This window comes from Hypanus sabinus, chromosome 5 (assembly GCF_030144855.1).
Source record: "Hypanus sabinus isolate sHypSab1 chromosome 5, sHypSab1.hap1, whole genome shotgun sequence".
In the NCBI taxonomy this organism is placed as follows: domain Eukaryota; kingdom Metazoa; phylum Chordata; class Chondrichthyes; order Myliobatiformes; family Dasyatidae; genus Hypanus; species Hypanus sabinus.
Window position 1 is genome coordinate 37,251,568 of NC_082710.1, and position 13,659 is coordinate 37,265,226.

General features: G+C 36.6%; 1 protein-coding gene and 1 long non-coding RNA gene across 4 annotated transcripts in view; one reads left to right on the top strand and one right to left on the bottom strand.

Moving 5' to 3' along the window:
- vps13a (vacuolar protein sorting 13 homolog A) overlaps positions 1-13,659 on the top strand; it is a 361,176-nt gene that overhangs the window by 83,945 nt on the left and 263,572 nt on the right. For all 3 annotated transcript variants that reach the window (XR_009512162.1, XM_059969760.1, XM_059969759.1), the window contains exons 4-7: positions 2,243-2,338; positions 2,513-2,614; positions 7,606-7,715; positions 10,220-10,279. Coding sequence is in view for 2 of the 3 variants with exons in the window: in XM_059969760.1 (XP_059825743.1) it covers positions 2,243-2,338; positions 2,513-2,614; positions 7,606-7,715; positions 10,220-10,279 (368 nt within the window). In the remaining variant the exon portion in view is untranslated. The remainder of the gene's footprint in view (positions 1-2,242; positions 2,339-2,512; positions 2,615-7,605; positions 7,716-10,219; positions 10,280-13,659) is intronic.
- LOC132394069 (uncharacterized) lies at positions 8,494-13,286 on the bottom strand. The gene is made up of 3 exons (XR_009512163.1): positions 13,211-13,286; positions 10,921-11,099; positions 8,494-8,788 (listed from the first exon to the last, which is right to left on the bottom strand). It is a non-coding gene; the product is annotated as an uncharacterized LOC132394069 (long non-coding RNA).

A 13,659-nucleotide genomic window follows, 5' to 3' on the forward strand; every position in this document is an offset into this window, starting at 1 on the left:
CATGGCTTTGTCAAAGGCAGGTCATGCCTTCCGAGACTGATTGAATTTTTTGAGGATGTGACGAAACACTTTGATGGTAGACCAGTAGATGTAGTGTGTATGGATTTCAGCACGGCATTTGACAAGGTACCCCATGCATAGCTTATTGAGAAAGTAAGGAGGCATGGGATCCAAGGGGACGTTGCTTTGTGGATCCAGAACTGGCTTGCCCACAAAGGGCAAAAAATGGTTGTAGATGGATCATATTCTGCATGGAAGTCGGTCACCAATGGTGTGCCTCAGAGATCTGATCTGGGACACCTACTCTTTGTGATTTTTTATAAATGACCTGGATGAGGAAGTGGAGGGGTGGGTTAGTAAATTTGCTGATGACACAAAGGTTGGAGGTGTTGTGGATAGTGTGGAGGGCTGTCAGAGGTTACAGTGGGACATTGATAAGATGGAAAACTGTGCTGAGAAGTGGCAGATGGAGTTCAACCCAGATAAGTGTGAGGTGGTTCATTTTGGTAGGTCAATTATGTTGATAGAATGTAGTATTAATGGTAAGACTCTTGGCAGTGTAGAGGATCAGAGGGATCTTAGGGTCCAATTCCATAGGACACTCAAGGCTGCTGCGCAGGTTGACTCTGTGGGTTAAGAAAGCATACAGTGCATTGGCCTTTATCAATCGTGGGATTGAGTTTAAGAGCCAAGAGGTAATGTTGCAGCTATATAGGACCCTGGTCAGACCCCACCTGGAGTACTGTGCTCAATTCTGGTTGCCTCACTATAGGAAGGACATGGAAGCCGTAGAAAGGGTGTACAAGGATGTTGCTTGGATTGGGAGCATGCTTTATTAAATAGGTTGAGTAAATTTGGCCTTTTCTCCTTGGAGCGGCAGTGGATGAGAAGTGACCTGATAAGGGATGTACAAATGATGAGTGGCATTGATCGTGTGGATAGTCGGAGGCTTTTTCCCAGGGTTGAAATGGCTAGCGTGAGAGGGCACAGTTTTAAGGTGCTTAGAAGTAGGTTCAGAGGAGATATCAGGGCTAAGTTTTTTTTATGCAAAGAGTGGTGAGTGCGTGGAATGAGCTGCAAGTGACGGTGGTGGAGGCAGATACGATAGGGTCTTTTAAGAGATTCCTGGACAGGTATATGGAACTCAGAAAAATAAAGGGCAATGGGTAACCCTAGTTAATTGCTCAGGTAAGGACATGTTTGGCACAGCTTTGTGGGCCAAAGGGCCTGTATTGTGCTGTAGGTTTTCTGTGTTTTTATATTTGTGTTTATGTACTTTATGCTCAAGAACTTAATTTCTTTTATATAGAGGGCAAATGAAAAATGTATTTGTATTTATTGTTACAAGCCCTCAGTCCACCCTGTCCATGCTATCAAGTACTCAGATCTGCTAATTGCATTCACCAGCATCCATTTCATAACTTTCTGCATTTTGTTCTGTTGTTGATAAGCCCATTTCTTGTTTATTATTCCAAATTGCATTACATCATTATACAGTGAATTGCAGTTGCCAGCTTTTTTTAAATCTTTGCTAGAATGTGTATTTGCCTGGTTCTTCACTGCTTTCTAATGTTTATCATTTATTTATTGAAACTAAATGTCAGAACTTGCTCCTGAACCCATATGTAAATTTAAGTGTTGAGAGTAAAGTGAGCCAGCATGTTTCAACAAGGTATTCTGCTTCAATTTACCCAGTTCTTGCTTACTTTTACTTTACTGCTTTGTATTTTATTTTCATGCTGGATTTTATTGGGCTAAGTAAATAATACTTTTTAAAGCCAGGCTACATCAATGCCTTCTGAAAACACTATATTTCTGTGCTTTTGAGTCTAATAATGTGGATATGTCTTTTAATTTTTCCCTGTGTTCATGTACTTAATTTTTTACACATGCATGATTTGTAAGATTCATATATGTCAGCAGAAGATAAGCGATTGTAATTATTTAATAGTTGTTTAAGTATGAGTTGTCCAGTATATCTAAGTTTCATCCAACAATCAAATCTGTCTCTTCAAATAAAGAATATAAACATCATAACTATGGGATTTTGGTCAGTTACTCAATAGAAATTCTCTGTTGCTTGTCTATGGATTATTTATTAGCAAATGCTTTTTGTATGCAGAGTGCTTGTTATATATTCATGACATTTCAGATGGTATGTCCAAAAATAAGTCAATATTTCATCACATTCAGTGTAGCTCAGGATCTTTGACTGTTTATTTTAAATATTTTGATTTCTTAGGTAAACTTGAACTGAAGATACCATGGAAGAATCTTTATGCACAAGCAGTAGAAGCTACATTAGATGGAGTCTATTTGCTCGTTGTTCCATGTGCCAGTAAGCAAACATTGTAATGGTTCAAATGAAATTTGGTTATTGTTATCGCAAGTCAGTGTATAAAAATTGAACACTTTCAACTGAAGTAAAATAGAACTTGAGCTTTTGTATAAGCTATAAATGTAAGCTTTGTGTGTTAGTTTCTCGTATTTACATTTTAAAATATCTCCCTAGGTGTTGAATATGATGCCAAAAAAGAGGAATTGCAGCTTCAGGAAGTCAAACAGAGGGAATTGCAAAGAATTGAAGAAGCTAAGCAGAAGGTTGCTGACAAAGGTGAAGGGAATTGTGTTTCATTACTCATCTGTCCATCATTACGTATAATTTTTGCATTCACTCTTAATGGAAAAAATTATTTATAGAGTAGCAAAGAGGAAAGAAAATCTTTTGAGAATTTAATCAAATGATGACTCATTCCCAATGGTCTAAAATTGTGTCTACAGTAATTAGCTGACCATAATATTTTGTTTATTGTTTTAGATATTCACAATTTGCATTCTTGATTATTTTTACTAGTTGAATTGGCCTTTTACCTCTCGTGCTTCATTTATAGTTTAAAAAAAACAAATTAATCTAGTAAAAACTTAACTAGCGGATGCAAGGTTTTTTCCTATTGGATAAAATTACACAAATCACCTGGCAGAAATAACTTTTAATTTGGAGATTTTTGTTTTTAACCACCCCACACCATTAAGGAAGCAATTGGTGGAAATTTTTCTTTCTTTTTATACCTTTTTATTAATTTTAAACAAACATAAGAGAAACATAGATACAGAGAGTTTGAGAATACATAATTAATAGGTTAAAGTATAAATACAAATAGATGATAATCCATATATAATAACCTCCGAAACTCATAGTAATTATGAAAAGAGGAGTAAATAAGAAAAAAAAAACCCTCCAAAATAAAACCTAACCAACATGGGCCATTGCATTATGTCAAATATACACAGCAGCGTCAATAACTCTGTACCTCCATCCAAATAATTAAGGATAATAAAAGTAAGGTTTAGGAAAAGTCAGTTTAGCTCATATGAAAATGTTGAATAAATGGTCTCCAAGTTTCTTCAAATTTAATTGAAGGGTCAAAAACAACACTTCTAATTTTTTCTAAATTCAAATAAGAAATAGTTTGAGAAAACCAGTGAAATACGGTTGGAGAATTAATTTCTTTCCAATTCAATAGGATAGATCTTCTATCCATTAACGTAACAAATGCAATCATCCACTGAGCTGAGGGGGATAAACAACTATTATCCACCATTGGTAAACCAAAAAATTGTGGTAATAGGATGCAGTTGTAATTTGATATTCAGAACTGTTAAAATAGTATCGAAAATATCTTTCCAATAATTTTGCAAGCAGGGGCAAGACCAAAACATGTGGGTCAATGAAGCAACTTCAGAATGACATCTGTCACAGGTTGGATTAACATAAGAATAAAATCGAGCAAGATCTTTAGACATATGAGCCCTATGTACAACCTTAAATTGTATTAAAGCATGTTTAGCACAAATAGAAGAAGAATTGACTAATTGTAAAATTTTCTCCCACTGCTCAGTAGGTATAAGACAATGAAGTTCTTTTTCCTATTCCTTCTTAATTTTTCCTGATATTTCTGGCTGTATTTTCATGATCATATTATAAATGATGGCTACTAAACCCTTCTGGCAAGGATTCAGAGCTAAAAGAATTTCCGTAATGTCCATTGGACATAATTTTGGAAAAAACTGTAACATGTTATTCAAGAAATTTCTAACTTGCAAGTATCTAAAAAAAAATGAGTTTTAGGCAAATTATATTTAGAAAATAGCTGTTCAAAGGACATAAAACTATTGTCTAAAAAAATCACAAAAACATGTTATACCTTTTGTTTTCCATAATACAAAGGTGTGAACCATAAAAGGGGGCCGAAAAAAAAAGTTAGATATAATAGGGCTTGATAAGATAAACTTATTCAAGCCAAAGGATTTACGAAATTGAAACCATATTTGTAATGTATGTTTAACTATAAGATTATCTATTTGTTTATTCAATTTAGATAAAGCAAAAGGAAGCAAAGATCCTAAAATAGAAAACAATAAGAAGTCTTGTACAGATTTACATTCCAAATTTACCCATTGTGGGCAAGATACTATAATCGAGTCTTGTGTCCAAAATATTAAATATCGAATATTAACTGTCCAATGGTAAAATCTCAGGTTTGGCAAAGCCAAACCACCCTCCTTCTTAGGCTTCTGTAAATATTTTTTACTTAATCTAGGATTTTTATTCTGCCACACATACGAGGATATTTTGTTGTCAATAATATCAAAAAAAGATTTAGGAATAAAAATTGGTAATGCTTGGAATAAATATAAAAATTTGGGTAATACTATCATCTTAATAGCATTAATTCGACCAACCAATGACAAAGATAATGGGGACCACCTGGTAACAAGTTGCTTGATTTGGTCAATTAAAGGTAAAAAATTAACTTTAAATAAATCCTTATGTTTCTTGGTAATTTTAATATCCAAATAAGTAAAATGATCTGTGACAACTTTAAATGGTAAGTGTTTATAAATTGGAACTTGCATATTTAATGGAAATAATTCACTTATTAAAATTCAGTTTGTAACCAGAAAAGCTACTAAACTGAGTAAGCAAGGACAAAATAGCTGGAATAGATCTCTCAGGGTCAGATATGTATAGTAACAAAGCATCAGCATATAATACCTTATAAGACCTTACCCACGAGTAATACCAAAAATATTAGGTGATTCACGAATGGCAATGGCTAAAGGTTCCAAAACAATGTCAAATAATAAAGAACTTAAAGGACGGCCTTGCCTCGTACCACGGGACAACTGGAAAAAATGAGATCTCTGATTATTGGTAACCGAAGCCAAAGGTTTATAATATATTAATTTAATCCACGATATAAATTTTAAACTTAAATTAAAATAATGCAACGTATTAAATAAATATGGCCATTCAACTCTATCGAACGCTTTTTCAGCATCTAAGGAAATAACACATTATGGTATTTTAGATGAAGGAGTATAAATTATATTAATTAATGTTCTGATGTTAAAAGATGAATAACGGTTCTTAATAAATCCGGTTTGATCTTCAGAAATAATTTTAGGTAATATATTTTCTAATCTAGTGGCCAAAATTTTGGTAAAAATCTTAGAATCCGTATTCAGTAAGGATATAGGCCGATAGGATGCACATTCAGTGGGGTCTTTATCTTTTTTAAGAATTAGAGAAATGGAGGCATCATAAAAAGATTGTGGTAATTTACCTACAGTTAACGCATCTTTAAAAATTTTACAAAGCCAAGGAGAGAGTATAGAAGAAAAGGATTTTAAAACTTCTGCAGTATAACCATCCGGACCAGGGGCTTTACCTGAATTCATTGAAAAAATAGCCTCTTTTATTTCGGTTTCTGTAATAGGTGCGTCTAGAAATACACTGTCTTCTGTTGTTAATTTCGGGATATTCAATTTTCTTAAAAATTCATCCATTATGGAAGAATCCTCAACAAATTCTGATAGATATAAAGAGTTATAAAAATCTTGAAAGGCTTTATTTATCTCTTTATGATCAATTGTCAAAGTGCCATCTCGTTTACGAACCTTGGTGATTTGTCATTTAACCGAAGCAATTTTCAATTAGCCAATAATTTGCTAGATTTATCTCTATATACATAAAACTGGGTTCTAGATTTAATTAACTGATTTTCAATCGAAGAGGATAATAACAAACCATGTTCCATTTGAAGTTCAACTCTTTTTTTTATGAAGTTCTTTACTGCGGGTCACTGAATAAATCTTATCAATTTCTTTAATTTTATCGACCAATATTAATATTTCAGAATTAGTTCGTTTCCTAACTCCAGCAGAGTGTGAAATAATCTGTCCGCGAATAAATGCTTTAAAAGTGTCCCATAATGTTCCAGTAGAGATCTCTTCTGCAGAATTTGTTGAAAAAAACAAATCAATTTGTTGTTTAAGAAAGTCTGAGTCCTGCAGTAAAATAGAGTTGAACCTCCAAGATTTAGCGTTAGAAGATGAATCCATTGTCTTAATAGATAGCTTCAAAGGTGCATGGTCAGAAATGGTAATGGAATCATATTTACAATTGATAAAATCTGAGTAAATGATGATCAATAAAGAAGTAGTCAATTCTTGAGTAATTATGATAAACATGAGAAAAGTATGAAAATTCTTTATCGTTAGGGTGTAAAAAATCGCCAAATTTCAGAAATTCTTGAATCAATCATAAAGGAATTAATAAGAGAGGCCGATTTATTCTGAAGAACCTGGGTGGGCTTAGATACATCCATTGAAGGATTTAAGCAACAGTTAAAATCCCCTCCCATTATCAACATGTATTCATTTAAAATAGGAAAGGATGTAAATAGACATTTAAAAAATTCAGGACAGTCAGTATTTGGAGCATAAACATTAACTAAAACAACTTTTTGATTGAAAAGTGAACCAGTGACAAGCAAAAATCTACCTTGTGGGTCCAAAATTGTTTCATAGTGTATAAAAGAGGTTGAAGAATCTATAAAAATGGTAACGCCTCTTACTTTGGCTTGGGAATTCGAGTGATACTGTTGGCCTTCCCAAAACCTAAAAAAAAGTTGCCTGTCCACCTTCCTCACATGAGTCTCTTGTACAAAGATAATATTAGCATTCATTCAGTGGAATACTGGTGGAAATTTTTTTTACTAATTTATTTCTGGTGTTCAGCTGGCTGAAATCATTCTGTAGACTTGTTTGACTTTTTTCACAATCATCTATATCAGTTTTGAAAGTCCAGTTTAAAAAAAACTTCCATATTTCATGGATACTGTAATGTTTTAACAGTTAATAAGTAACCTCTTTTTATAGAATACTCTATATCCCGATGTCAGTTATTGTGATACCTGCTATCTACGGAGAAATGAAGAAAAAACTGATGGCTAAGAAGTGCAGCGCATGTTAAAATTCTATAATTGTTTCTAGATATTATAGCTCTTCTTATATTTTAATCAGAGACTAAAGTACTTCAAATACTGATTTTCTGAACGTATGCTTATTGAGTCATGTTCCTTTAATTTGAAATTATTCTTTCTTATAATTCTTATTCATTCTTATAATTGACATTCTTTCTCTGCAGCATCCCTACAGATATTTGAAATAGTTAAGGAAATAATTTTTAATGAGCACATGATGCAAACGTGAAATATTATTATAATGTCTACTGTCATTAATGTTTAACATCTTTAACAGAAAATCCTAAAGAAGGAAAACAAGACACGTTCATTGAAAAGTTAATTACTCAGGTTATTAAGAATCTGCAGGTGAAAATTACCAACATCCATATCCGTTATGAAGATAATGTGAGTATTTTGATTTGAATTTTATGCTTGTAAATTTTGAATATCTTTATAAAGACCCTGTCTGGAAAAAGCTGCATTTATTTCTGAGACTATGGCCAATAGCATAATAGTTGAATTTAAAATTATTGTGTTTACAGTGATACTTGAGTTGGAGTGAAGCATAATATAGTTATTTGCAAGAGCGGCCTTGACCTTAACTTCGCCTTTATTTTGGTTTTGTCATTTAACCTCCCTTTTTATTCCCATACTGACCTAGCTGCCCTTGGTTGTCTTCACTGTTGTGATGTGGCCAGATGCCACCTAGAGGAACAGCATTCCATAGTTGATGCCTGGCCTGAGTTCCTCCAGCATTTTGTGTGTGTTACTTGGATTTTCAGCATCTATGGAAAAAAGTACAGGATTTTCTCCTGTTTCTGCTTTTAAAACTGAATACTCAGTTCTCATTTTAGGGTTTAGTTTTTCCTGTTTTTCAGTGCCTTGGGAACTCAGAAGGTAGCTTTTGTGGGCTAATCAGTGTCATTTTGTACTTTGAAACTGGCCAGTTCAAAATGGCAAGATGCTGTTTGATAGTAGTGTTACGAATGCAGCAGCAATGAGTATGAAACTGAGACGGAGTTTAAAACAAATCCCGAGATTTATTAACCTCTGCTCAAAATGTAGAAAAGTAAACAAATGACTAACTTAACCGGAAGTTAACAGTTAGGTGGCACTATCTAACAAAAAGTCGAACTTAGAAACTGTTCTTGAGTTCTCATCCAAGCACAGTCTTAGTGGTAAATTGAAAAGTCCATGTGATTTATACAGTCATTAAGGAGCTACTTCCCCGTAACAATGATTCCTTTGAAGTAATGATGAATCTTCTGATCCCACAGCCCAGAGTTTCTTTGTTTGAAGAAATCATGAGGAAATAAAAGGAACTGACTTTTTGACTGGAGGGTGGCCATTGCCCAAACCCTCCAGACTTTGCAGGGGTTTAACTCAATAGACAATAGACAGTAGGTGCAGGAGTAGGCCATTCGGCCCTTCTAGCCAGCATTCACTGTGATCGTGGCTGATCATACACAATCAGTACCCTGTTGCAGACAAATGTGCATGTCACAATTCCTGAACGAAGTCACAAAGGCATATCATTCCCCAAAACGCTGAATGACATTAACTTTATCCAATCCTTTGAACTCGGATAACTCCGGTAATGCCTTCACTCTCCGATACTGGATTGTGAGGGAAAATAAACGTGCAACAAACAAAACCAGTGGAGCCTCCACACCTCCGACTGGCAACAACAATGTTGCACAAATATAAAAATGAGAACTGTGTCACAGACGTGGGCTTGGTTTAAATACAGTTTGGAACATGCCATCACATGACATAACATCACCCCACGGTCATGAGACAATTACATCATCCCACTCACAAGACTATTACATCATCCCACTGTCCCGTGTTCAAACGTGAGTATGTAACAGTAGGCCTGTAGTCAATATTGTTAAGTGCTGAACATACAAGCTCACCTGTAGTTAAAAGAGTAAATGCAGGAAATACTCAGCTGTACATGCTATAATTGTGGGAACAGAAACAATTAACATTTCAGTTGAAGATGCTTATTCAGAACTTTTAAGTTTTATTTTAGGTTTTTAGTATCTGCATATTTTTCAATATTTTTAAAGCCAACTTGTGATTAGAAGTAAAATCTTGGCTGTTGCTTTTGATTCAGCTACCTCTTGTACTTGTCACGCATTTTATAACATTCAAAAGGCTCTGAAAATTTGAAAAACATTCAAGCTGTTACTAATTAGTAAAAAATATGACTTGATGCATGGCAGATTCCTAACAGCCTTTTCCTCCAATCAAATAAATGGATTTTCTTTTCTTTTTTGTTATCCTGCTGGTATACTTCCCTGCCATCATAAAAACAAAATGTGGATGTGTTCAGTAGGTTAGATTACATCAGTGGAAAGAGAAGCAGAGTTCATGTTTCAGATAGAAGATTCTCTCAAAACTGTAAGTTAAAACTTACAAAAGTCAAAACTGAAAAGTTAATTCTGTTTCTCTATCCACAGATGTCTGAATTTCTAGAATTTGCTTTTCTATATTTTACGTTATTCTTTTCAATAGACCTTTTTGCTATCTGTAGAAATTTGTGCTGCTTTGCTGACTCTTGAAATACTCCCATTGTCTTTGCCTAACTGTTGAATCACTCGTAAAATGCAACTGGAAATCTCCGTGTTCACTTAGAAGTCTCAATGTTTCTGTTGAATGGGAATGTTTGTGTTGATGTATACTGCCAGTACTAGAAATCAGGCTTTCTCTGTCAAAGTGCTCGGTTATATTTGAGATTAGGCATTATAAGAAGCTTATAAATTTCCTTTTTTATATAAAGTTTTTCAAAATCTGTATAAGTGGTATACATTATTCCTTTATATCTTACTGATAGTAATCAACTTGAATCCAGGTTTGAATAGCCTTTGCTTACTTAATATGCTTTATTCTATTTGTATATGCAGATCACAAATTACAACCACCCATTGTCATTTGGAATTTCACTTCAGAATTTAAGTCTTGAGGTACAGTTGATTTAAGGTTTTGAATTTCAATGGCGTTCATTTCAGAGATGCTAAATTAGATGAAGAGCCATGTGATATCCTGAGCTTGTTACTGCAATTGTATGACTAATTCTTGCCTCTGGTCCTTTGCCATCTCTTTCATGTGAATGTGCTTTTGATCCCATGTGCTTTCAGATATCATCCTACTGGTTGCATCAAAAATAAGCCTCCAATACCATGTGCTATCTGTTACTAAAAATAAATGAAGACCATCTATTTGCATTTTTGTAACCCAACCTCCACTATTGCCAAATCCATTAATTAGAAGTTTGTCAATGCTGAATCAGTCATTTGATATGTGTGCTTCAGTAATCCTGAACTCGGGCAAACAGGACCTACTTGTCCATGATTTTATATTATTGTCAAACACTGCTTCTATCATCATGCCTCCAATTTGCATGGTTTTCCCTTCTTTGCCTTTCTCCTGGGAAATGTCCCTTCTTATTAACTGCACCCATTGTGGGAGAGAACTTGTTGGTCTTTGGATCCATATTGTTAATTTCATTCTGAAATCGGAATTGAGTTTTCTTAGTCTCTGTACAGATGATTTATTTAATTGTGCCATAGAACATCTCAAAACCCCTGCAAAGAATCATATTTACCTGGCCCTGATAGAGGTTTTTTTTTCCATATTCCTTGTTGAAAAGATAAGGCAATGTAGCCTGCAGTGTTGTTGTACTGGTGTAGGAACACGGAACTAAACACCGTAGTCAATGAGGGCATGATTGCAGTAAGATTAACTGTTTGCTGTTCACTCTTCCACATTAACGTATGGTGAAAACTGTTGATAAAACAATACAAAATATATACAGTATTTAAAGAGCAAACACGAGGAAATCTGCAGATCCTGGAAATTCAAACAACACACACAAAATGCTGGTGGAACACAGCAGGCCAGGCAGCATCTATAGGGAGAAGCACTGTCGACGTTTTGGGCCAAGACTCTTCATCAGGACTAACTGAAAGGAGAGGTACTAAGAGATTTGAAAGTAGTGGGGGGGAGGGGGAAATGCGAAATGATAGGAGAAGACCGGAGGAAGTGGGATGAAGCTAAGAGCTGGAAAGGTGATTGGCGAAAGTGATACAGAGCTGGAGAAGGGAAAGGATCATGGGATGGGAGGCCTCGGGAGAAAGAAAGGGGGAGGGGGGAGCACCAGAGGGAGATGGAGAACAGGCAGGGTAATGGGCAGAGAGAGAGAAAAACAAACAACTAAATATGTCAGGGATGGGGTAAGAAGGGGAGGAGGGGCATTAACGGAAATTGCCCTCAAATTTACCTGGCCCATTTCCGACACCTCCCTCCCCTTCCTTGATCTTTCTGTCTCCATCTCTGGAGATGGCTTATCTACTGATATCTACTATAAGCCTACAGACTCTTACAGCTACCTGGACTATTCCTCTTCCCACCCTGTGTCTTGCAAAAATGCTATCCCCTTCTCACAATTCCTCCGTCTCCACCGCATATGCTCTCAGGATGAGGCTTTTCATTCCAGGATGAAGGAGATGTCTTCCTTTTTTAAACAAAGGGGCTTCCCTTCTTCCACCATCAACTCTGCTCTCAAACGCATCTCTCCCATTTCCCGCACATCTGCCCTCACCCCATCCGCCCGCCACCCCACTCGGGATAAGGCTCCCCTTGTCCTCACCTATCACCCCACCATCCTCCAGGTCCAATGTATAATTCTCCATGACTTCCGCTACCTCCAAGGGGATCCCACTACCAAGCACATCTTTCCCTCCCCCCACCCCCGTTCTGCTTTCCGCAGGGATCACTCCCTACGCGACTCCCTTGTCCACTGGTCCCCCCCATCTCTTCCCACCGATCTCCCTCCTGGCACTTATCCTTGTAAGTGGAACAAGTGCTACACCTGCCCTTACACTTACTCCCTCACCACCATTCAGGGCCCCAGACAGTCCTTCCAGGTGAGGCGACACTTCACCTGTGAGTCGGCTGGTGTGGTATACTGTGTCCGGTGCTCCTGTTGTGGCCTTTTATATATTGGTGAGACCCGGCGCAGACTGGGAGACCATTTCACTGAACACCTACGCTCGGTCCGCCAGAGAAAGCAGGATCTCCCAGTGGCCACACATTTTTATTCCACATCCCATTCCCATTCTGAAATGTCTATCCATGGCCTCCTCTACTGTCAAGATGAATCCACGCTCAGGATGGAGGAACAACATGTTATATACCGGCTGGGTAGCCTCCAACCTGATGGCATGAACATTGACTTTTCTAACTTCCGTTAATGGCCCTCCTCCCCTTCTTACCCCATCCCTGACATATTTAGTTGCTTGTTTGTTTGTCTCTCTCTCTGCCCATCACCCTGCCTGTTCTCCATCTCCATCTGGTGTTCCCCCCCTCCCCCTTCCTTTCTCCCAAGGCCTCCCATCCCATGATCCTTTCCCTTCTCCAGCTCTGTATCCCTTTCCAGCTCTTAGCTTCATCCCACCCCCTCCGGTCTTCTATCATTTCGCATTCCCCCCCCCCCCACTACTTTCAGATCTCTTAGTATCTCTCCTTTCAGTTAGTTCTGACGAAGGGTCTTGGCCCGAAACATCGACAGTGCATCTCCCTATAGGTGCTGCCTGACCTGCTGAGTTCCACCAGCATTTTGTATGTGTTATATACAGTATTTGTTTCCTTCTTGGCATCACATTTACATCATAAATACTTGTAAAAGTAAAACTAGAACAAACTATATTACATTAAAGTACAACATACAGACAGAATCTACCTGCACCATCAACTGGCTTTAAGTACACTTCACACAAACTATCCAGTAACGCTTTCAATAGCATAAGAAAATAAACTTTATTAACCGTCATTATTTTTAACAGAATCAGCGTTAACGTTTTTACTTCAACATATCGATTATCTTATGAACTTACGGCGTTGCTTCTATGATGTTTCTTAGTGCGTAGAATGAAAACTTTTCTCGCGCTGATCCTGCACACACAAGCCCCCTCCTTCCCGTTTCTCCAAACTGGTATTTACCCACAAGACACAGTGAAACCGGGTGTGACATCATCGCATGCCGCGTTACAGACAACGAATTTACTTTCAACAACCTTAACTTTAGAAAATAATTACAAACGAATTACTAAAGCGAAAATGTAATAAAGCTAAACAAGTGCCTTAAGGCAACACAGTCTTTTTTTTTGCTTTATTGTAAAGGGTACCTGGCAGAAATCTTTTGCCGAATCAAGCCAATGACTCCTTACATATTTCATTTTCTTATACCTTTTTTTAATCTGTGTGGTTTGAGTAAGGGTATCTACCTTCTCAAATATGTTGATAATATTTGCCTCTGGTCAAACTTGTTTATTAGGCCATAAAA